The sequence below is a fragment of the Tursiops truncatus genome, chromosome 6 (genome assembly GCF_011762595.2).
Source record: "Tursiops truncatus isolate mTurTru1 chromosome 6, mTurTru1.mat.Y, whole genome shotgun sequence".
NCBI classification, from domain to species: Eukaryota; Metazoa; Chordata; class Mammalia; order Artiodactyla; family Delphinidae; genus Tursiops; species Tursiops truncatus.
The window spans coordinates 27,008,582-27,032,290 of record NC_047039.1 but is presented as its reverse complement, the minus strand read 5'-3'; the positions used below and the strand labels follow the sequence as shown (position 1 = coordinate 27,032,290).

The 23,709-nt window shown below is 57.9% G+C and overlaps 1 protein-coding gene across 3 annotated transcripts in view; it reads right to left on the bottom strand.

The window, feature by feature from the left end:
• Positions 1 to 404: 404 nt before the first annotated feature.
• The window catches only part of PHF2 (PHD finger protein 2), a 94,566-nt gene continuing 71,261 nt past the window's right edge, over positions 405 to 23,709 (bottom strand). Inside the window, exons 6-22 of one of the 3 annotated variants that reach the window (XM_033857824.2) lie at positions 22,776 to 22,962; positions 21,449 to 21,611; positions 20,413 to 20,500; positions 19,862 to 19,968; positions 18,189 to 18,280; positions 16,806 to 16,895; positions 15,932 to 16,291; positions 14,747 to 14,866; positions 14,165 to 14,283; positions 12,119 to 12,297; positions 11,902 to 11,972; positions 10,990 to 11,150; positions 6,490 to 6,764; positions 4,731 to 4,826; positions 4,086 to 4,195; positions 3,077 to 3,482; positions 405 to 2,400 (exon numbers count right to left, since the gene is read on the bottom strand). In XM_033857824.2, the coding sequence (XP_033713715.1) occupies positions 2,312 to 2,400; positions 3,077 to 3,482; positions 4,086 to 4,195; positions 4,731 to 4,826; positions 6,490 to 6,764; positions 10,990 to 11,150; positions 11,902 to 11,972; positions 12,119 to 12,297; positions 14,165 to 14,283; positions 14,747 to 14,866; positions 15,932 to 16,291; positions 16,806 to 16,895; positions 18,189 to 18,280; positions 19,862 to 19,968; positions 20,413 to 20,500; positions 21,449 to 21,611; positions 22,776 to 22,962 (2,713 nt within the window). In that variant the 3' untranslated portion in view covers positions 405 to 2,311. Of the gene's footprint in view, positions 2,401 to 3,076; positions 3,483 to 4,085; positions 4,196 to 4,730; positions 4,827 to 6,489; positions 6,765 to 10,989; positions 11,154 to 11,901; positions 11,973 to 12,118; positions 12,298 to 14,164; positions 14,284 to 14,746; positions 14,867 to 15,931; positions 16,292 to 16,805; positions 16,896 to 18,188; positions 18,281 to 19,861; positions 19,969 to 20,412; positions 20,501 to 21,448; positions 21,612 to 22,775; positions 22,963 to 23,709 lie in introns of all 3 variants that reach the window. The other 2 variants (XM_033857825.2, XM_033857823.2) reach the window with 2 other exon arrangements.

Here is a 23,709-nt window from a genome sequence, read left to right as displayed (position 1 = left end):
TGTTCTCGGGTGCCTCTCACCGGACTCAACTAAACTGCACACGTGTGAACACTAAGAAGGTACTAGAGGCTCCTGAGGATGCTAGGGGCTGGGGCTGGTACTGTCAGGGTCTCAAAGGCTGCCCACTCTGACCAAGGGTCTCTTCTGCCTACTCCTGCAGGCTGGCTCAGGGTGCTGCAGCTTTGGGGTGCAGGGCAGTACATATGCCCTGTGGGCAATCCAAAGGCTTTCCAAGGGGAAAGCTGGCAGCCAGGGCTGGGCCTGGGTAGGGGGCCTGGCCTGACTGCCCACCCTCACACCCAGCCCACTCACTGGCCCACTCCTCTCCCCAACGTCGAGGATCCCCACCGTCCTCACCACCAGAGTGGATGACAGTGAACAAGGCAGAAATGACACAGACATGGTTCTGTACAAAACCTGAAATATTTTTACTCTTTTAAAACTTTGATCTAAGTTACCTTAGACCTCATGGACTCGATACAAGAGTAATATGAATTGGGAAATAAAACACTTTAATAGCCACAATAAACTTTGTTAGAAATGTACATGTTGCCAAAATAATAATAATAAAATTAAAAAAATAAAAGAGAGAGAGAGAGGAAGAGAGAGAACAGCTTGATGGCCAGGTTAGATTATATAAATGTTCAACAAGGACAGGAAAGGAAACCTTCAAAACGCCGGGTCGGAATAGTCAGGGCCCCATGAGGCTCACCCCTCCCAGCCTCTGGGTCCCGGGGCTGCATCCCCCAAACAGGATGAGCAAGGGTGGCAAGGCCCACGCAAAGCTGCCTCTCCTCATGGACAGAACACCCAGGGATGGGCATATAAACAAAGCTCATAAGAAATGTACAAATATAAAAAGCTACAAACATTAATAAATTACAGCATCACAAAACACAGAAACACTTCACAAGGTGCTAGTAAAATAACTGTACCCCCACCCCCTTCATCAACAAGAAGGAAAGAAAGAGCTGGTATTCAAGTTGAAGATTCCTCTTCAAATATGTCTGAAATAGATCTTTTGTGTACTGTTTGCTTCTGTAAAGACAGATATAAGGCTGCAAAGACATCACTTGTTTTTCAGGCAATACCTTAGTTCCTAAAAGAAAAAATAATAATAATAACCATAATAATACAAAGAAAGAAGGAAAAGGAAAAGCATCGGAAACCCAACTGTTCATCATACTCGGCAAAAAACTCGTATAAATGTTAATGAAGGACTCTATAGAAAGAAATTCCTAAAGATACTTTTACTCTTATAAAAAAGAAGTTATTTAAAAAGCTATTTACACGCTACATTCTATGAAAAATATGCTTCAGGAAATACATCTAAAATTAAAATACAGGATTGCCTGAGAAACAAATCCAGCCCCTCCGTGTCGATGGGCAGACACGTGGTCCAGGAGCCACCCATGCACTCGACACCAAACGTTAACAGGTGACAAGACAGAAGTGCCTGGCCCCCAAGTCCTTGGGCCACCCGGCCACCATCTGCCCCACCAGGCATATGGCGGGGTGCCTTGGCTGGGAAGTGCTTCTCGGAGTATAGATGGTCAGGCTGGACGGGGACCACCCATGTGGCTTAGCCTGGGCCCCCTGGGCCCCACACTGTGTCTGGGCCTGAACCCTTCCCTGGGGACCCCATGAGGGCTTCCCCCCCAACACTGACACACTGACCCTGCTGATGGCCCCAGCCAGCCCTGAGAAATGCCCCAGGCATTCAGGGTGCAACACCCACCATCCGGCCCACCACCCACCAGCCGGGGAGCACAGAGGCTCCTCTCCTGGCTGGGGCCCAACAGTCTCTGGACTTGTCTGAGAATCACTTGGGAAGAGAAGGGGGGCACATACACACCCCGATCTCTCCTCCTCTTCCTCTCTAGTGTTCTTTGCCTTTTTTAAAGCCTCTGGAGGCTACCAGCCTGTGGCCAGCTCAGACTCTGGGCCTGGTGAGCATTGGCTCACTCCTCCTTCCTTGAAGGACTCATGCTCCCAGCAGAGCTGCAAAGGCCCTGCAATCACACCCATGCTCGGGGATGCCTGGAGGCTGTCCTGAAACTGGAATGGTCCTCAAACTGGCAGGGCCACGTTTCGGGAACTGGTCACTCTAAGCAACTTGAGAAAGGACGTCTGTCCGTGTTGGCGAGCTCCGCCCGCTGAAGCAACAGATGCTCATGTGAGGGGGATGGTTGCCGGGAAGAGGCCAGGCCCTCCCTGGGGTGAGGCAGCAAGGCCACCCTCCTGGGGGCTGATGTTTTAGCAGGGCTCCAAGGGTCCTGAGCGGAGCAGAAGGATCCTGGCTTTCCAAACTTTAAAGGAGCAGTTTTCCATTCCGATGAATTTTCAAAATTTTCCCAAGCCTCTGTTTGGCAGTGGCCATGCCCTTTTTTGTACGCTTTCCTGGGGGAGGCAGAGACACAAAAAGGACAGATGAGTGACAGGAGCAGCATGTGGGATGGAGGTCTGTAACCCTCCTGAGCCCCCACCCTGTCTGTAAAATGGGCCTGCAATTCCCAGGTCCAGGGAGTTCTGCATCCCTCCAAAACCACCAATTGTCAACAAAGCGCCCCACTCAGAGACTATGTCGACAAGGGGTTGGGCCGTGGTGAGTAGGGTAGGGACAGGCCAGGGATGGCATTAGGGCCACCTAGAGCCACACTCCCCATGTCCATGGCCGGCTGGGCCTCACGCCCATGGTGCAAGGGGTCTGGGGGGTGACAGTAGGGAATGCCACGAGACCCGGCCAGCCGTCCCACCCCTAATTCACACAGAGGAGCCTGGGTCACCTTAGGCTCCTCCCAGTGAATCCTCGGCAAACCACCAACCACACTCTGACTTCAAGCCAGGCCCCAAAGCCGAGGCCCTGGGAGTCTGAAGGGCCAGACCTAACTCCAAGGTAACCAGAACCCCCCTGGTGAGTAACCAGAGCTCTTGGTCTTGAAAGGGACCATTTGTTTCACATACTGACTGAGTGCCTGGCCATACACACACATGGCTGCAGGGACAAAGGAGACCTGTGGTCATCCACAGGGACAGTCTGCAAGTCTAGGTGACTCAGGGTCGGCGGGCAAGGTACCTTTGGCAGCGGTGTTGTTGGGGGATGACGAGGAGGGCCTCCTCGTGGTGAGGAAGACCCCAGGGGCCATGGGCTGAGAGGCACGGCCGGCTTGGGCCCCAGCAAAGGCGCCGGCTGCCGTGTACTCGTGGTCAACCAGGCTGCTGCTGTGGGACTCTGGTGGGGGCTCAGGTGAGCTGCCCTCCTGTGAGGCCTGGCTGCTGGCCGTGCTGGTGGAGGCCGGGGTGGTGGAGGCCGGGGTGGTGGAGGCCGAGGTGGTAGAGGCCGAGGTGGTGGAGGCCGAGGTGGTGGAGGCCGAGGTGGTGGAGGCCGAGGTGGTGCCGGCAGAGGCAGAGGCGGAAGGGGAGGTGGTGTTGGGAGCCAGCTTCCTTTTGGTGTTCTTTTTCTTTTTGCTTTTCTGCTCCTCCTTTGAACAAAACATGCAGGTGTGTCACCCCACAGCGCTGGCCAGGCTTCGGACACTGGGAAGCAGCCTGCAGCCTGGGAGCAGCCTGGTCTGCTGTGCACAAGGCTTCTCCCATGGAGCTGAGCGAGCCAGCACTGCAGGAGCAGAAAGGGCTGGATCACGCCCGAGCCCCACCTCCAGCCACCACGAGCTCTGCAGAGCAGTACTGGGGCCTGTGGAGAGACCACCAGGCCCCCCTCTGTGAGGTGGGCCGTCCCGGACACAGGGACGTGCGGGATGTGGCACCAGCACTCGGCTGTAGTGGACAGACTCAATCTGAGTTTACCTATTGGTGGACACGTAGTATGGGCCCCCGCCCCCGTCACCCTAACCCCCTCCATTCCCCACCACCCCACTCCGAGCTGCCATGAGACTCCTGCCACCAGTTCCCAGCTTCTCTGCTTCCCACTAGCAGGGACTTGGGAGCCTAGAGGAACCGGGGTCGGCAATACTCAAATGTCCCCAAGGCTGTGACAGCCCCAGACTGGGTGGTCTCCATACATGAGGGTGGGGGGAGCAGAGGCATCTGGGGAGCCTGAGCCCAGGAGGGGGCCCCCTCCTCACCTGCTGGGACAGTTTGGCTGCAGCAGCTGCCAGCCCGGTCTCAATGGAGGCCACTCTGGTCCCCTCGCGCACAGGCCTGTCCTGCCTTGGCACCGACGGGCCGACCCTCGCTGCGGGAGAGAAGGTCAGCCTGCCTCGAGCAGCCACCCACTGCCTGTGCGCCCTCCTGGGATCCCCCGGCCCTGCCCCAGTTTGTCCCCAAATCCCAGGGACAAGTCACAACTCGGGGAGTGTCAGCATGGGCCCCAACCTGGTGTGGGGCTGGTTTCCCTACACCAGCAAGACAGGAGAGGTCAGGAGGGAAGTCACGTGCTAGGTGAGCCAGACCCCACCCCGCTGGCTGCCATGATGGGGGGCCAGGTGCAATCGTGACCCTCCCAGGGCTGTTCATTGAGGAGAAACTAGGCAGAGGGTCACCTCAAGACAGGGACACCGCACTGCCCTACTGACAGGAGCTGGGATGCCTTTGGGTGAGTTTGCAAAAGCACCTGGGCTGAGGTCCCGGGAGAAAGAAATGGAACCCCAGTCAGGCTCCCGCAGGCAAGTGACACCCCGTCTGAGCCCCCGCACAGAGCTAGTGGGTGTGGAACACGGCTGCTGGCCTTCGTGTGTGGATGGCGCTCCCCTTCCAGCGCCCAGCACTACCTGTCGGGCTGTAGGGAGCATCATCTGAGCCTTTCCTCTTCTTGGAACGGGACTTGAAAACAGGACTGTCCTCATCCGACTCCAGGGAGGGGTAAACTAGAGCGGCAAAGGGGAGAAGGGCTGGGCTGCTGGTGTGGCCACAGGAGGGTGGCTGCTGCAGGCTACTGGCAGAGCTTATGACCGGCATCCCCCAGGCTGTCCCCAGGCTGCAGAGCACCAGCCCTCCTGGTGTGGCTGCCACACGCATAGGCACAGGTGGCCTCTGAAATTGTCAAGCCCAGGCCCCCTTGAGGTCCAGAGAGGGCCAGACAAGGGGCTCCATCCAGCCCCCATGACCAGCTGTTCCTACCCCAGCCTGGCCACCGCACCCACTTGAATGCCCAATTCTCAAAACGTCTCCTCTGCTGCTATCAGAGAAGAAAACACCTGATGTCCACGGAACTGAGTGGCTCTGAAGGAGCCCAGGCTAACCTCAGCAAGTCTCTGGAGGAGGGAGACCCACACGGCAGCCCTGGGTGACTCACTGGGTACCTCCTCCCATTACAGGTTCAACCTCCAAGGCTTGTGACACCCGAATCCAGAAAATGGTGCCCAGAAAATGGAGTTCACTCCGCTGTTGATCTGTCAGACCACAGCAGGCCCCTCAGTGAGGTCTGAAAGTGCCCACCAGATAGGGCAGGTCCAGCCTCACCACGGGAGGGCTCTCCAGGGACAGGGTCTCCAGGACAAATACACTGCCCTCAGACCATCAGGACTGAACTGAAAACAGGCCCTGCACCATGGGGGCCAGCACGGCCCTGACCCTGAGGAGCACAGCGCACCCTGCGGGGGCTGGGACATCTATGGGCAATGGGCTGAGGCATGGAGGCAGGTCTTCACTCCAAGTCCCCTCCCAGGCGGCCAACAGCAGCTCCTTCAGAGCCCGTTGGAACCCAAAGCGCCAGGCCTGGAAGGAAGGGCTGTAGTGGGAGGCGAGGGGCCATGCCCCTGGGCAGAGGCCACAGCTATGGCCCAGCCACCAACTCACTGCCCACCTCAGACTCAGGGCCACAAAGCCACTCTGGACCTCAGTTTCTCTGTCTACACAGACATAGGATGGACACGGTCTCAACGTGTCTGAAATGGTATAGCCACGTGGAGAACAGTCGGGCAGGTTCTCAGAAGGTGAAACAGGCAGCGACCCAGGTATACACCACAGGAGCACCATAGACACAGGCCATACAAAACTCCCTGCACACCCACATTCACAGCAGCACTGTTCACAGCTGCCAAAAGGTGGAAGCCATCCAAGGGCCTGTGGATGGATAAAGGGATAAACAAATGTGGTGTGTCCACGTGGTGGAATAGTATTCAGCCATCAAAAGGAACAAAGAGCTGACATGTGCTACATCGTGGATGAAGCCTGAAGAGTATGCTAATGAAAGAAGACAGGCACCAAAGACCAAGCACTGTGCGATTCTGTTCACGTGACAGACCCTGATTAGGAATATCTGCGAAGCAGCATAAATCAGTGGCTGCCAGGGGCCAGAGAAGACGTACTGACTCTTAACAGGTACAGCGCAGGGTTTCGTTTCTGGATGATGAAACGTTCTCAAATTGGGTGTGATGATGGTGGCATGCGCATCCCTCCAAATACACTAAGCACCACTGAGTTACACGCTTTTAAAGGGTGGCTTTTAAGGTCTGTGAATCATATCCATAAGAGGGCCCGGCTCCCAACCCCCAAGTCTAGCGCCCCTCCCCGCACAGCGGCGCTCACCGTAGTCCGAGTCCTTGAAGCAGGCGTCCAGGTGGTCCTGCTCCTCCTCGTAATCATCCAGGTCCACACTGTTCTTGGCCGCCCTCTTCAGCAGCCGCTTGCCTGCGCTCTTACTGCCAGCCCCGTTCTTCCGGGTGCCATGGGCCGCCAGCGAGCTGCCCTTGGCCTGGCCAGCACCCCATGTGGTCTGCAGGCAGGAGTCGGAGGCCTGCAGGTTGGCCATGGACAGCATTCCCTGAATGGCTTCCTGTGTGCTGGGGGAGGCGGGGGGCTGGCTGGAGGCACAGAGAGACAGGCACTCAGCCCATGGCCCACACATCCTCCCACTCAGCAGCCAGCAGAGGGTGTGGGGTGGAGGATAGTGGTAGCTGATAACTCCCCCGTGGAAAGAGCCAGCTATCCCCGTGCCCTACCCTCCGTTCCCACCCCCCAACACCAAAGGAGGGCTGGAGGCCTTGTGACAGAGAGGGGCATAAAGAGAGAAGAGAGGGAGGGGATGAAGAGGGGCAGAGGGATAGAAGGTGGTAGACAAAGGTGCCATTACTCCTGATCTCCTACCAAAGGTCAACAAGCAGATTCCCCCAGGGACCCAGGCCACGCTCCTCCCTCCCTCTTGCACTCCAGCTGGTTTTGTGCACGCCTCCACCCACCGTGGACTCCTGCGCTCAGCCCCAGCCCCAAGCGCTCCCTCCCCCATGTCTTCAAGGGCATCCTCCCATCTGGTACCTGAGATGGGGCAGCACAGCCCTCTCCCTCCCATGGCACTCGATCTCCCCAGGTGACTCACACCATCTTTTCATGACTGCACCTGCACCAGCACCCAGACTCTCACCCTTGCCCATCACCCCAGGCTTTTGTCCACCTGGGTCAGGATGGCCCACCCCGGCCTCTGGGGAGCCTGGCCATACCTCTCATTGCTCCCTGGGACCCTAGGAAGCAGGACCTGGAGTGGGGCACTGCTTAGCCCTCCTCCCTGGTCGCAGACCCAGGAGGCCCAGGAGCCCCAGCAGCGGGCCCGCCCTGTGTGTCTGACATCCAGGCCCCCTCCTGCCTGCCCCATGTGCCCCCAGGGGATGGACCCACCTGCAGGGCTGCCAGACCCAGAAGCAGCCCCCAAAAGTGCCAGTCCACATGGGCCCCTGGTGGTTCTGCATGGTCCCTGCTCCCTCCTCCACTTCCGAGAAGTATTGGAAGCATGTTTAGTAAGACATTAGAACAAGAAGGAGTCCCTGCTCAGAAATAAGGTTCCCAAGATTGAGGCTGGAGGGTGCAGGGAGATGGAGCTGGCCCCAGGAAGCACAGACACAGAGGGTGGTCCCCTGTGGGCCTGGGGGCCCACCGAGGCAAGTTTGGACAAAAGCCATCCTGTGAGGGGTACTGCTGGGCTCCAGGCCAAGGACTCTGCCCCAAGCCAGGAGGAGGCGACGGGCAGGCGCCTCTCTGGGCAGCGCTGCACGAATACCACTTCCCCAAGCCCTGCCCGAGACACACTGGACCACAGCGTTTTGGGGTTTTGCTGGAAGCAAATGGATTACGGCTCCAAAGGCACAAACAATGGGAAAAATCAAGTATGGTCAGACCGCCGTGGAGAGTCAGGAGCCTTCCAGCAGACTCTCCACCTGCCCCAGCATACCCCCGACCCCCACTGTCCCACGCCATGACAGCAAAGGGCTACCCAGACCCAGCCAAGAGCACACGGCATTTGGTAGCGGTAATATCATTGCTGTACCATCATCGCTGATGCTTTCTGAGCCCGGACAGGTCCCCGACCCAGCACTAGAGCCAGCAAGAGCTGATAGCTGGCCCCCTACCCTCTGCCAGGCTCTCCAGTGCTCTACGAATGAGGCCCTTCCAGGCTCACCCTGAAGGTCTCAGGCACCCTCACCCAGCCTCATGGCCCAGACAAACACCTGGCTTCCTGCAGGGATGGGAGGGTGGGGGCCGGGACACTCACCATGAGGGGCCTCCGGGAGCCAACATGGAAGCCAGCCGCCTGCCTGTGCCATCTGGACCTCATGGTCCCAGCCCAGCTCGGCTGCAACCTGAGAGGGAGGGGCCTTGGAGCCCAGGGCTGCAGGCTGTCCACGTGGGCCGGCGAATCAAGGAGCAAAGTCTAACTAGTGCGCATGGAAAATAATACCTTAATCCTCCAATTATCATACCAAAATCCTCTCTTTCCCTCACCCCCAGGCAGTAAACACTAAGGAAACCATCCACAAGAAATTAACATATTTTCCTCCATTTTCTTCAGCTGCCTTTTTCCAAACAGCAAATACTTAAAACAGAGCAAATGGACCATCAAACACTGACCTACACTCCAAATGGGAGACCTGGGAAAGGAACTGCCTGTGGCAGCCGAGGAGACCCAGCCCCAGCAGGCACACATGCACGTGTGCAGGCGTGTGTGAGCACACACGTGTGTGCCTACGGAGCAGTTCACAGCGCATCCTCAAACTGGCTGCCCTCCTCCCGGCAGGCTGTGTCCAGGTTCAGTCAGGAGCCCAAGCTCCTGTGTCCCAGCTCCATGCAGAGTTCTGGCACCAGCCCCATCTGCCCTCATCCCAGGGGTGCCTCTCCCTGGGACTCATGGGGGACCCAGGGCGTGTAGGGCACTTCTCCAGGGTCTGAGCATCAACCGGTCACTGAGGTCCCAGCTAGCCATAGCCTTCCCAGAAGAAAGGCACCTCCAAAGAGGTGAGGGGCCAGCCCGGGCACCAGCACCTTCCAGGAAAAGGGGGTTCACAGCCAGGCTTCTCCTCCTGGCAAAGGGCCTCAGGTCAGGGTCCCTCCCACCACTGCAAAGGCCACAGGGCATCTCTGCAGTGAGGGGCTTAGGTTTGCTCATCTACAAAAACCACTTAATGCTGAACAGGAAATCTGCACCCCACAGCTCTGTAGAAGCCTCCAGCCATACGCTCCACTCCCATGAGAGGAGGCGCCTATGGCTGTCTGTGAGCATAACACTGCACAAATAATGGTAATTTATGAAAGAAAATACAACCCTTTGATTTAGCAAGAACGCTTTTCAATCAAGCCCTAATCCGCCTCCCGGAGTCCCACTGTCTAAGACGGGGCTGACGTGCTGCCTCCACGGGCTCATGTAGCCCCTGGACCTCGATTCTGGAAGCACAGACTGAGAGGCAGAGGGGGATGGGTGGAGCGCAGATCTGGAGGACCAAGCGAACCCCGAGCAGGTCACATGAGCCCTGACTTCCTCAAGCCAAGTCCCTCCTGGCTGGATGTCACCGCCCAGCATGGTTAACATTCCAAGACCCCCACGCTTGGGTTCCATTATCAGCAGATGGAGATTCTGGCCCTGCCTCTGCCGCTTCCTGGCGGTGCGGCCTTGAGCAAGTCACCTAAGCTCTCTGAGCCTCAGTTTCCCCATCAGTGCAGCAGGACTCTCCTGCTGGCTCGAGGACTAGGAGGGGAGCCACCCCCCACCATGGTGGCTGAGGTCCCCAGAATGGGGAGGCTACAGGGGGCGTGGGCCCTGATCCCTTGGTTGTCTGTCTGTGGTACATGTGAAAAAAAAAAAAATGGCCATGATGCATAAAAACAAAAGTTAATTGGGATCAAAAGAGAATTTAACTGGGACCACCATGAGAAAAACAAGCCCAGTGGCCTTCCACCAATGCAAAACCCAAAGAGGATGAATCCATTTCTCTCAAAGCAAAGGACTGCAATTGGGCAGGCCTAGGTAGAGAAGACCGCCTGAGCTGAGCAGACACGTGTCCTGGCCTGCCCGACCGCCCAGAATCGCAGGGCCTCCGGGAAAGAACAGCATATACATCAGCAGCCAGTGGGCTCCTGAGGCTGCACATCTGGAGGCACACAGGTCTTGAGGACAGCGTGGCTTGGTTCCCACACCCCCCCCAGCTGGTGTGGGAATCTGGGACCCCTGGCCGACCCAGCCCCTCCTCAGGGAGTGGGCTCTCACGTCCCCGAGCTCTGAAGCCATCATCTCCCTTGCCGCAGATAAGGGCTCTGCAGGGACGCCAGCTTGGGGTCCCAGAGAGGCCCATTAAATGCCCTTGACCCCGACACTGGGCACACACTGTGGAATTTTTCTTATGTTATTTTTATGGCATTCGGGAAGTGATGAGACACAGACAGCTTGGCGTCCTGGCCTGGAACAACCCTGACACCCTCCAGGTGCCCAGCCTGGCCCTGCTTCCCCACAGGCACCTAAAGGTATGGTGGCCCCACAGACTCCTCCCTCCATGGCCCCAACGCGGAACTACTTCTCACCTGACTCCCCATCTAGGCTCTAGAATCATCCGTCCTCAGAGCTCTGTGCCTTCGGTCAGGAGCTCTGCAACACACAGGACCTGCACAGCCAGCCCCCTCTCACCTCTCTGGCCACCTGGCACCATCTCTGCCAGGCAGGGGTCCTGCTCTGGCCGCCTGGCCTCTGGGACGTGGGCTGACGGAGCCCTGCTTGGCCCACCTCTGTGGAAGCAGCCACTTCCCCAAGTTCCCCGTGGGCACCGGGCCTACCTGTTGGGGTTGTACTCGAGCGCACCGACCTCCTCGCTGGCCTGCAGCAGGTCCAAGATGCCCGCAGCCGAACCCCCGCCATCCTTCTTCACTTTGGCATTGCGGGCGGGCTTAGTGTCCGTGTCTATGTGCAGCGAACCCTCGTCAGAGGAGTCATCACTCTGCTGTGGGGACAGAGTAGCTGGTCGGAAAAGGACTTGGGGGTAGGGGTAGGGACTACTGTTTCCCTTCAGTGAGAAAAAGAGGTTTTTAAAGAGCCTGTCCTTGTAATGAGCACCATGGGGCTGGCTGACCAGACACACAGAGCAGGGCACAGGTGCCAGAGCTCTGCGCTGGGATCTTGGAGCCCCGCCTGCACCATTTCCCCAGGTGAACCTTGGTTCACAGGACCTTACATGAGACCCCAATATTGAACATAGATACAAGAGGAGTCGGCGTGGTTGGACTGGGAACAGGCAGTGTGCCTGCACCCGAGGGACACCGGTTAATAGCCCCTGGCAAGTGGCTCTGCAGGCAGGGTATGACCCCAACAGGGAACCTGGCTTTCTTGGAGACGGCCACCACATCCTGGGTTGGACATGCATGGCCTTGGAGGACATCTAACTTAACCCCCACACGTTTAGTGCAAGACCCAACCCCCAGCAGGTCTGGCCTGCTACTCCCTGTACCCCAGTCCTCCGGCATCAAGGAGATGCACTATCTTCACAGTGGATCTGACTACGGAGGGCGGCTCCCAAGGCCCCACCACTCACAGAGACCTGCAGACCTTCCACAAGTCCCACATCTGCTTCCCTTTGTGCAGGGTCCCGGGGCTCAGAGCTCCACATCTGGAGCCCAGCCAGCCTCCCCAGGAGAACGTCCCCCTCTGCTCTCCACGCAGAAAGCTCAGTCACCCAGAAGGCGCTCGCTTACCTTGTAGAGAGCCGAGTCCAGCTTTGGCTTCGTAATGGGCGTGGGCAGCGGCTCCTTCTTGTCCAGTAGGACTGAAAGCAGAGCATATGGGAGTCAGCAGCAGTTTTGGAGGAGCAGAGGGGGACCCTGGTCCAGCCACACCCGATGCCCACTCCACATGCCTGAGATGGCCTATACGGGGCTGGGCCTGCCCCCTCCCCATGTCCCCCCAACTCACAGGACAAGTCCCTCTTCGGAGCATTTTTCTTCCTCCTAATAGGAAATTCGTCAATCTTGAGCTCCCCGTCATCCGACACGTACTCATACTCATCCCGCACTGGCTGGGGCTTGTCCTCCTTGAAGTTCTGCAAGGCTCCAAACACCCCTGGGCCTGGCTGTGGCTTGAGGGCCTTGGAGCTGGGGCGGCAGAAGTAGGCCGGTCAGTGGACATTCACACAGCCTGGCTAGTGCCTCCAGCACCACCCCCCACAGGCCTTGGAGGACCAACAGCCAGGCTGGAGCCTTCCCAACCCCACAGCCTCCTCTCCAATGTCATGACCCCAGTGAAGACAGCGCACAACACACAGGGAGTATGCCTGGCCCTTTCTCGGGCTATTTAAGGTTGTGCCCCCCACTGCCCCCTCACCCTAGCCAACGGATGAGCACACCTTCTTTCAGGCTGCCCTGGGGCCTGATATAAGCCCAGTGTCAGATGGAGCCAGTGCCAACTGGCCTGGGTTTTCTACAGAGCTATTCTAGAAAAATAATTTCAGGGCCGAGGTGTAGACACAATAGTCTAAAAAGTTTCACACAACTCATCTCTCTCCTGGGGCAAGACAGGGCTACTGCGAACGAGGAGAGTCCAACGCTCCAGCCGCTGCCTCCCTGTGGGCTGAGGGCACAAGCGCACACTCAGCAGTGGGGACAGCAGGCAGGGCACAGGCATCTGCGATTCTCAACAGGTACAGCTCTGATTCCCACCAATGGAAACACAGAGGACGGCTGGCAGTGAGCCCTGCTGGGTGTAGTCATGAGCTACGTAACACAACACACACGTACACACACACCCATGTACATACACACACGTGTGACATAGTTATAGAATCATGTCTCCCTTTCTCCCTTCCATTTCTAAACTCTGTAGCGCAGTCGGTCAGTCATAGAGTTAATGCTGTGCAGAAGCTCCCCGGGACCCAGCAGCTGAGCTTCAGATACATCAAGGCCGTGCTCAGGGCCATGAAGTCAGGGCAACCGGGCCCCTGCAGATCAGACCCAACCCACCCGCTCACCAAGCAGCCTTGGCACATTGCCGTGAGCTCTTGGGAACGACAGGCCCACTTGTGCCAGGCTCTTCAAGAGCACAAGATGCTGACAGGCTCTGTTCCCCCACCACCTAAAAATGGCCTTCTCCCCGCATCTTGCAGGTGAGAAAACTCAGGCCTACAGCAGAAAAGTGGCCCCATTCCCACTGGGACGTGTCTGCTTCCTGATTGCTGGGCACCCACCCTGGACTTTGGATTCAGCATACAACTGGGTGTGGGACCGAAGCCACCGAGGGGCTTCTTGGTGGGCACAGGGTGTCTGGCCCACCAACCTCCCATCTGGCCAGCCCACCACACTGGTCAGCAGATGGAGACCCCTTATACAGTCCAGAACCCGGACACACCAGCTCACACACACATACCCTCCCAGGCGAGGTGCCCCCATCTCTCAGCTCAGTGCCATCTCCTCCAGGAAGCCCTCCCACCGACTCCCTTGGACACACAAGGCCTCCACAGCACCCCAGGCCCCATAAATCCTTCTTCCATGGCCCCCATCACGGCCATAATTTTAGATGGATTTGAGAGTGTTGGATTCATACCAGCCCCTCCCCACTGGCCTCTAGACTCCAAGGCCAAGATCCTGACCCCCACCACGTCCTCTGTGCCAGCCCAGGACAGCCACTCGGCTAACATCTGCCCAATCACACTCTCCTACTCCTTGCTGGCGCACACCACTGCCCCCTCCCCACCTACCCAAACCTTATGGCTTAGGAGGCAGGAAGTGAGTCTGCCTGGAGGCCCTCATGAGGGGTGTGCCGAGCAACACAGCCCTGGCTGTGGCTTGGGTGCAGCCAGCTCAGAAGGGGGGCTCACCGCGGAGCCCTCCAGGAGGGTGTATGTGTGTGTCATGTGTGCACAAGCAGGGGATGTGTGTGTGTGATGTGGGGGGGCAGTGTTCAGGGTGTGTGTGTGGCATGTGACACACGTGCAACCAACCCCTCCTGGCACGAGCGCTCACGTACCCTAGCAGTTTCTTGTTGGAGAAGGAAAATGAGAACTTGTTGTCCTTGTTCCCTGACAGAGGAGACTTCTCCAACTTCTGCTCTTCCTCCATCTTCAGTAGGGAGTCGGGTTTGCTGTTCTGAAAAGCAAACCCAGGACCATCCCTGAGCCCCACACAGGTGCCCAGTGGGCAGAGGCAGCTGGACTGGGCAGCCTCCTCCCTCTGACATGTCACCTGGGGACCCACTGCAGCCCCACAGGACCTGCCCTCGGATGCTGCCCAGCTCCAGGGAGTGTGAGCTTGAACCAGGGCAGGCCACAAAGGGCAACGCCATCCATGCTCTTAGGCCGAGATGTGCCCAGGACAGCCCCTCAGAAGGTAGCTCCATGGAGCCACGTGCACACCCAGACCCTCAAAGACCTTCACGGCACTGCCCACCTGCAGACAGGCAGACACACACCTGACATACCCCACAGGCACACACACACACACACACACACCACCAAGCCCACACTTGCCCCACACACCACCTTCTTTCACTAACATAGCCCTCCCTGAGGGTAGATTCACTCACCAGCATACCTGTACACACACACCTCACCTTGTACTTCCACTTGGCCTCCGACTTGCTCTTAGTCTGCTCTCGGATTTCCAACCTCTCCACGTCGTTCTGCGTGCTGATAACCTCCTTGTTGGGCACACTCAGGACATTCTTTGTGGCCTAGAAAATACTAGCCATTATCTGGTAGCGGACATGGGTGGGCAGCAGGCCTCCATCAGGCTACAGTACAAAGTGAGAACCACACAGCACAGAGTTCCTGCCTCCTGCTGGCCTACATGCATCAGCTAGTCCATCAATCAATCTACCCAACCACCCATCCAACTAACCATCCATCCATCCACCCACCCATCCAACTAACCATCCATTCATCTACCCACCCATCCATTTATCCACCATCTACCTATCTACCCACCCATCCACCCACCACCCACCTATCTACCCATCCACCCACCCAACCATTCATCCACCCACCCATCCACTCATACATTCACCAACCATCCATCTATCCACCAATCCATCCATCAAACCATTCACCCACACATTCATTCATCTACTCTTACTCCTCCCTCCCTTCCTTCCTTCCTCTCTCCTTCCTTCCTTCCATCCATTCATTCATTCATACATTCATCTACCCTCTTCGCCTTGAGGAAGGGAAAATCAATGTGCCCCACTTAAGCCCTGCAACACTAGCTCCAGTGGCCACCAAACCCCTGGGAAGTGAGCAATGACCGCCCACCAGCAGGAAATCACTCAATGTGGCCTGGTCTCAGGGACTCATGGTCCCCAAAGCCCACACCTAAGACCCTCTCTACTCACATTGGTGGGTCCTCAGGGCCAGGCCTGCCTCTCTCACTGCCACAGGGGCTCAGGCCCCCCAAGGACCTGCCCCCATCACTGGCTCCACCCCTGCCTCCCCACTGCCCTCCACTGGTGCCTCACCCACCTTCAGGTCTCAGCCAATGTCTGGGCCCCAGGGAAGACTCAGCCGGCTTGTCCCCCCAGATGACCCTCAGTGGTGCCACCCTGACCCAGCAGAGACTCTGCTGCCTTCATCGTGAGGGTCTCTCCCCAGCTGCCCACTACACCAAGCTTGTTGGGGCAGAGCCCAGCTGCCCTGGGTCTCTAGCACAAGGACATGGCAGCCCCAGCACCATCCCGCAGGCCTGGTCCTCGGAGGTGTCTGTAGGCCTGCTGACTAGAGGTGGGGAGGGTGAGGCCACCCACCTTGCCCTTCTTAGGAGGCTCAATCTTGGTCAGTGCCTCCTTGGTGTGGGCCTCCAGCAGGTCCAGGTTGGGGATGGTGGGTGAAGCCGAGCCCCTGCACTTCTTCCCCTTCTTCTTGCCCCCGTCCTTGAGCTTCAGGGATTTGGGAGGCTTGGGGGGCTTTGGGGGCTTGGGAACTTTGGACGGCTTGGGCATCTTCACGGTTTTGGGAGTCTTTTTTTTGGACACTTTCTCCAGGAAGGACCGAGGAGGGCTGGCCTCAATGGGGGATGGGGGCTCCTCCTTTTCTCGGTCCCCAAAACAGACCTCGTCCGAGGAGACGGCCGCAGTTACTTCAGGTCGGGAGGCCTTGGAGGCATTCTGGGAAAAGGACAGGGAGAGGTGACCAACCACACCCTGCCAGGAGATGGGAGACACTCGAGCAGAAAAGGAGCATCTGTCTACATCATCAGTGGCACGCTCACATTCATCCTACACCATCTGTGTGACGTATTCACATCTGTCCCACACCATCCGTGAGGCAGGGTGCCATCCATCTACATCACCAACCACTTGACCCCTTTACCTCCTTGGTGGGGACTAGACACGCTCACACAAGCAGGGTCTCAAGGGGCTGAAGTCCCCCCTGCAGAGTCCTTCCCCACCCCCACAGGGAGCTGGAGGGAGACCCCACACTGATTCCCAGGGCTCCCACCAGAAGACTGCAAGTCTACCACCGGGACCTAGGAGTCCAGAGCCATCATGCAGGTGACCCTGCCCCAGAGGGCTAAAGGAGGGGCTGCCTCACACATGGCCATCTCTGGAGGGATACCCAGGGAAGACAGGCAGAGGCCTCCCTCAACCAGGGTCAGCGGGCCCCCGAGGTCAGCCCTACCTCACTGAGCCGGATCTCTTTGGCAAGGTCTTTGATGAGCTGCGATGGTTTGAAGTGCTCTGGTAGCTCATCTTCATGCTCCGCCAAAGCCTGCAGGACAGCCACGCACAGGGTCAGCGGGTCAGCCGCCCAGTCTGGGCACTGATGCCCACCCACCCTCCACCCACAGGGGCCCCAAGCAGCCTCAGCTTCTGTGGTTCCTGACTCATGCCCTCTGTCTCTCCAGGCTGTCCCCCCATCTACCCACCCAGGACCTCCGGCCCCACTGCCGTCCCGACAGGCACAAGGGCAGGTGCTGCCAAAGGTGTGGACTGGCTGCATGGGGTCCTAAGGGAGTTAGCCCACTCTGGCCAGACACTGCCCCAACGAGGAGGCCCTGCCGTGACTCCACCCTACAGGTGGACAAACAAGTCCCCGAGAGGAGGGGGTGCCTGAGTCCACCACCAGTTGTGAAGTGAATGTGGGCCATCCCTTCTTCCTGGGCACGAGGCCATTCCACCTGGCCATACAGCTGACGTGAGGTAGGAGGGACACCCTGCATTACTCCAGGCCTTGAGGCAAGAGAAGTTGTAGCTGAAAGGGGGCTCTAGGAGGGTACCTGCTGCCCCACCTCCTGGACTCCCCACCCCCACAAGGCCTCCTGCGGGCCTGATGGGATCTGCTCAGACTATGCTGGCACCCCTGATCGGGAGGGAGTCCCTTGGCAGCGGACAGGGAGTCCCAAGGCTGACCAGGCCTCTCCACTCCCTCTGTACCAACAATCCAGGCAAGATGCCAAAGGAAGCTGGAAGCTGCTTCTCTGGAGCCTCCATTAGAAGTAGCTGCTGCATGGATGCTAGTGAGGGTGCTAACGCTTTACAGTGGGGGGCATGAGGTGGGGCCCAGACATGCTGCTTCAAGAGAGCCATGAGGGGCAAAGGACAGTGCTACTGTGGTGGTGGTGGGGGGGGTGATGGAGGGGCATGGGGCAAAGGGACTGTCCTAGTCACAGAGCAAAGCCAGCTTCTGAGTTGATGCCTGGGACAGCCAGTAGGACAAAGAGGACATCTCCACTCTCCTCTTCAGAGCCCTGAACATCCAACCAGTCACTGACTCGAGTCCTCCCTGCTCCCTGTGCTTTTGGGTTCGCGCAGTGCTGTCTCCACCACCTGATTTCCTCCCACTGAATCTCCCTGCCGCCCAGCCCCCACCCCTCAGGCCAGGTCCTTAGATGGAGGGCTCTGTCCTGCACCTGCCCCCACCAACAGGTGTCTGACCTGGCCAGGAGGCACCCACCTGCTTTTCACGTGCTAGTTCCCACCAAAGGAAGGACAAGACTTGGGAATGACTCCTCGCCTGCCACCCTCCCTTCTGCCCTGGATCACGCCTAGTACACATCCCTACCTGCTTTTTCGTCCATGATCTGAAAGCACCATTGAGAATTTTAGCTCCTTGGACTAAATGAGGGGGCAGCTGCTTCCCAGACTTGTGAGAACCTGGGGGAAGACAGACGGGTTTGCTCAGGAGGGTGCCCACTCTCACCTGCCGCCTGCAGGTGACTTAAAGCCCCCGTGGTGGGGGACGCTCAGGGCCAGACCTTTCAGAGGCCTCTGCCCACTGCCACCTGCCCAACTGCCAACGGTTCCTCTTGGAACCTAGGGGATGCCCACCTACGATGCCCTGCGAGGGGCAGGATTGGCTTTCCCATTGTCTACACACCAGGCCCCTTATGCAGGTGGCCCAGCTCCTCCCTCCACCTGGTCCCCAGCCTGCATCAGTGAGGGGCCACAGTCATGCCCCAAACCAAGCATCCCTAGAGGCTTTCTGATTCCCACCCTCACACTGCCCCCTGCATAGCTGAAGGATGCTGGGCAGTGGGTCCAGTTCCCGCTGGGGTGGCTCAGGGCAAGCACCACCGCAAACACACCCCTGGGAGCTGGAGCCAGCCCCAAACAAAACGGACAGGGCATTCCCCCTTCAGGCAGAGAGCTCAGCATGGAGGCAGAGCAGCCCCGAGCTCTGACACCACCAGGTGACCATTTGTCTGGCCTGTGGCAAATCCCTGGGTCCTCTCAGCTCTGGGGCTGCTGAGCTGCCAGCCCCTTCACAGAGGAAGGCCTGAGGCAGAGAGGCAGGGGCAGCTCAGAGAGGCCCAGCTAGTCAGCGGTCACCCTGGTCAGGCTGTCCCAATGTCCCCAAGTGTGACTCCACCCACACGACCCCCATTCCATCTCCCTGGCAAGAGGCCCCTAGGGCAGGGCACTTGCTCTGCCAGGGTGGAGCACAGGGCTTGAATTTAGAGAGCGATGGAAGAATTTCACTGAAACTTGGCCAGCCCAGGTTAAGAACCATTTTCAGCTTTCTCATCTCAAATTAGAGCCAAAGTGCAAAGGTGGTGGTCTCCACTCAGCTCTTATCGGAACACAAAACAGCAGCTTCCTGGAAGGGTGGGTGCTGCTGAAAAAGGAAGCTCTCCGTGAAAGTAAATGCTCCTCCTGGGTCCTTCACCCGCTGCAGGAAGTCTGCAGACCTGAGCAGGGGTTGGCCACCAGGAGCCAAACGCTGATCCCGAAGGCATGGCCTGGCAGGGCCTAGGATGGAGGGCCATGCCCACAGAGGGCATGGACCCAGTGCAGCCCACCCCTTCCCACAGGCCTTCCACGGGGGACTCTGGCATGCACACCCACCCACCCACAGTACAGCAGGGATGCTGCAGGGGTCCCTGCAGGCCTCTCAATATCCCAACTGAGCCCTGTCAGTAGCCACACAAGGCCACAGGAACCGAGCAGAACACACACCAGGTCTGGGAACATGCGGCCAGTGCTCTTTTTGCAACACCAGATGACCCTGCAGGCAGGAGTCCAGTCCAGCCCCACAGCACACAGACAGGAAAAGCAAGGCCCGTGAGCTAAGGAGACTTGCTCAGGGCCCATGAAGGCATCGCTCAGCCTGTTCCCCAGGGCCCAGCCGCCCTGCTGCATGATGGCAGAACTGTTACCACTCCCCGGCGTCCCTGAGCTCCGCACGCAAACGAACTGTCCAGAGCCGCAGGCTGAGACGCTGACCAGGGGACGTACTTTTGAACGCCTCCAGCAGGTGCTTCCCCATGTACCAGCAGGCAGTTTCGAAGTTGGGAAACTGAGTCAGGCTGCCCAGTTTCAACCTTCTTTCCACTTCGTATGCTCTGGAAGCCATAGCAAAGAACTATTCAGTGCATTAAGCCCTGAGCAGGCAATGATAAAGGAAGGTGAACCCACACTACGACCAGAGGCCACACCTAGGCCATGACCGCTCAGGCCTCCTTTCTGGGCACTACGTGCCAAGGTGGACCAGAGGACCACATCAGGATGAGCGCTTTGCGTTAAGGGCAAGCCCCGTGGGCCGCGGCTTCTAGAGCTCTGGGCCAGTGCGCAAGGAGAAGGCAGCTCGGCCTTTCAGCTCACCCCAAACCCACTACAGTCCCGAGGCTGTCCAGCGACCAGGCACCTCAGGGGCCCTGGTAAGATCATGGCCCCCCTCCTCCTTCCTCCCCACCACCCAGAGGCCCAGCCAGGACTCAGGAGAGGTATCAGCATACCGATGGTGGGGACCCCGCCCAGCGGACCCTGGGAGTCAGGTGTGGCCCTACCTCATCTGCATCTCCACGCTCAGGCTGTGCAGAAAATGTCCCGCGAAGGCCAGGCAGTCCACGGGTGTAAGTGTGGCATAAATCCAGCCTGGGGAGACAGGGATGGGGCTATCTCTTAACAGTGGTCTCGTGCCAGGCTCTTGGCAGCTACCGGGCCTGACTCCTGCCAGCCCTTCCTCTGTGGCCCCCATCCACCCGGGCCCCCTGGAAGGTGCTCTGGCCCTGGCTTCCGTGTAATGAGTGGGTGAGCCCTCCCAGAAGGACAGACTGTGTCCGAGCTCACAGTCTATTCTATCCAGCCCTGTATGGTACAGACAGGGAAACTGAGGCCCAGGAGCCAAGGGGACTTGCTCAGACCCACCCCAGGGTCGGGCTGCCTGGCATCCCTGATCTCCACATACAGGGGTGGAAAGAGACAGGCAGAGTTGCCACACCTCCCGGGAGAGCTGGGTTTGTCCCTACAGACTTCGGGAAATAACTGTGATTATAGGAAACAGGGGTAGGGACTAGATCAGGAGGCACTCAGAGGCACATAAATCAGTGGAAATGTGAGGGCCTCCATATACGACAATTAGAAAATCTGAACACTGGCTATTTGGTGATACTAAGGAACTGTTAACTGTTCCTTTTTAAAGTGTGATGACAGTATTGTAATTATGTTATCTTTAAAAGGAAACCTTACAGATACGGTGAAATATTTATGGGTGAAGCAACATGACATCTGTAAAGGGCATTTATCTGCTCATGTCATTTTTCCTCCTTCTGCATGTTTGAGATGTTGAGATCAGCGAACACCATCTCTGACAGTGTGGCTGCGCTCTCTGGGCTGGGCTCTTGGGGCCCCATGCAATCCCACGTGCCTGGCCTCTGTGAGCACAGCCAGGCTGGAAGCTGCAGGGGCTCATGGCCCCAAGGTGGCCCCAGAGGTGACCACAGAGCAGGACTGACCCCAAGGCAAGGCAGGGAACAGCCAGGGCATGACCTCCCCTGGCAGACGTCAGAGGTGGGAGACACAACATGAGGACGGGGCACTCACCCGAGGGGATGAAGAGCGTCTGGCCCTGCTTGAGGGTGCACTTGTAGCATTTGTCCACCTGGTCAGCAAAGAACATCTCACTGTGGTTTGAGGCCGACTGCCAGCGCTCATACAGGGAGATGTTGGCCGAAGCTGGCTTGATGAGATAGAAGATCTTCTCCCCCTGCCAACAAGAGGCCATTGGCGGAGCCTGTCATATGCTGGGGATGCTGGGGGTGGGCAGTGCCCATCATGTCCTGGGGATGCTGAGAGGGGATGGAGCCCACCGTGTGCCGGGGATGGGTCCTAGCTTCAACAGCATCCTGCCCAGGCCCATCATTCCTCCCCTGAAACACTGGGACCACATGTGCTTTGCAATTCAGACGTCTGCGTGTTAGGAAGACTCTAGGCACTGGCACCTCCGGCATGTTCAGGGCAGCCCCTACCACTCCACACACCATATCTCTGCAGCGCTCTGGATGCCTATCTACCAAGGGGAACAACGTTGTGACCTGCTGTCTGACAAGTTACAAGAAAGCTCTGCTCTTGAGAGTGGCTTGGGTCCCAGATGGAGATGGAAGGACGGCCCTGCTGCCAGCACCAGCACCAGGCCAGCCCTGCACTTGGGCTAGGGAGATATAGACTATAGAGGTCCTCATTCACGAGGCACACAGGCTGAGGGTGGGGATGAACGGGGGGCGGGGGCAGGACTTGCTCAGGGCCTCGAAGGGCTAGGATCAGAAACTGAGCTGCCTACCCTAGCCTGGGCTCTAGCAGGTCTGGGGAGACCCAAGGCAAGGTGGTGAGCCCAAGGCTTAGGTTCTCCTTTTTTGTTTTTTTTCACATCTCCCTTTTCCCCTAGCTTCCCTACCTGTCCCCAGCCAGAAGTCCCCTAGCTCTCTCTGCCACTCAGATGCCACTGCAGCCTTGCTCCCCAGCCCCCAGCCCACCCCACCCCCTCATCCTCCCAGTGGGGCATGTTCCCTCATCCCTTCTGCCAGGAAGTCTTCCCAGCACAGCTCTCCCTTCCCTGGACATGAGCCCTTGGTCACCACTGCAGTGGGCCTCCTCCAATTGCTTCATGAGCCTCAATCTTTAGAAAAGGCAACACACATGTGCTGCTCTGGTCCTGAGGTGCTCCCCCCAACCCCCATGCCTCCCAAGGGCCCAACGTCCGTGTCCCTTCTGTGGAGAAACATCTTGTCCCTCATCCCACCTGATGCTGGCCACTGTTAGGGCCTGTGGGGACTACAAACGGTCCTGCAGGTGGACAGTGGCCTGGTCAAGAGCAGGTCTTGCCCCTGAGGCCCCCGTAGGGCCCACATGGGGAGCAGAGGCCAGCGCTCACCTTGAGCACGTGGTACCATGCAGAGGCACCCCCGGAGTCGATGTGAAAGTCAGTGTAGCTGTCCTTCACACAGATCAGGCAGTACTTGGTCACCTTGGGCTTGGCCAACAGTGCGTCATCAGGCCAGTAGTTTTCTACCCAGGACAGTTTCTTTACGATGTCAGGAGGCTCCACAAAGCTGGACATTCTGGGGGCACGGACAGGAACAGTCAGCAGTGATGGGAACCGTCAGCACAGTTGTTTTGCCCACTGGGCAGGATGGGAAAGGTGCTCTGAGATGTGTGTCCCATGCCTATTTCTCCACCTCGGGCTACATGGCATTGCTCCCATTCTACAGATGAGCAAACTGAGGTTCACAGAGGGCAGAATGAGCCCAGCTGCTGGGTGTGGCTGCGGCAGGCATCCAACACTGAGCTCTCACCCAAGGACAGGCATGGAGAAGGCCTGAGAACCATCTACCCCAGAAACAACTTCCTTCCTGGAGAACTGGAAAGAGACTTGTCAGGTGGGCTCATGCTAGTGTCGCTGGGCACGATGGGGCCCTGAGAGTAAATATCATTGCTCATGCACAGCCCAGGCGCTTCCTGTCAACACCTAAGGAAAAGCCACTTCTCTCCAGAGCAGACAACAGGGGTGCCTGCAGCTCCTTGCCATGCCGGGCCACGTCAGACCAGATAACTGATCTCCAGGGAAGATGAGAAAAGGCAAAGGCAGCCTTTGATTCTATTAAATGTCACTGTCCTGGATAGAATGCTCAATACTGCACCAAAAACATCCAGCTCAGCAGCACCTGTGCAATGACACTTCAGCCAAGCTGAGAACCGGGTCTCAGTGTTCTTGCTGCCTTGGCCACATCTCTGCCTTCAAGGCCATGCCTGCTCAGACAAGACGTTCGCAAATCATAAGCCAGGCCACCCTGACCTCAACAGCCTCA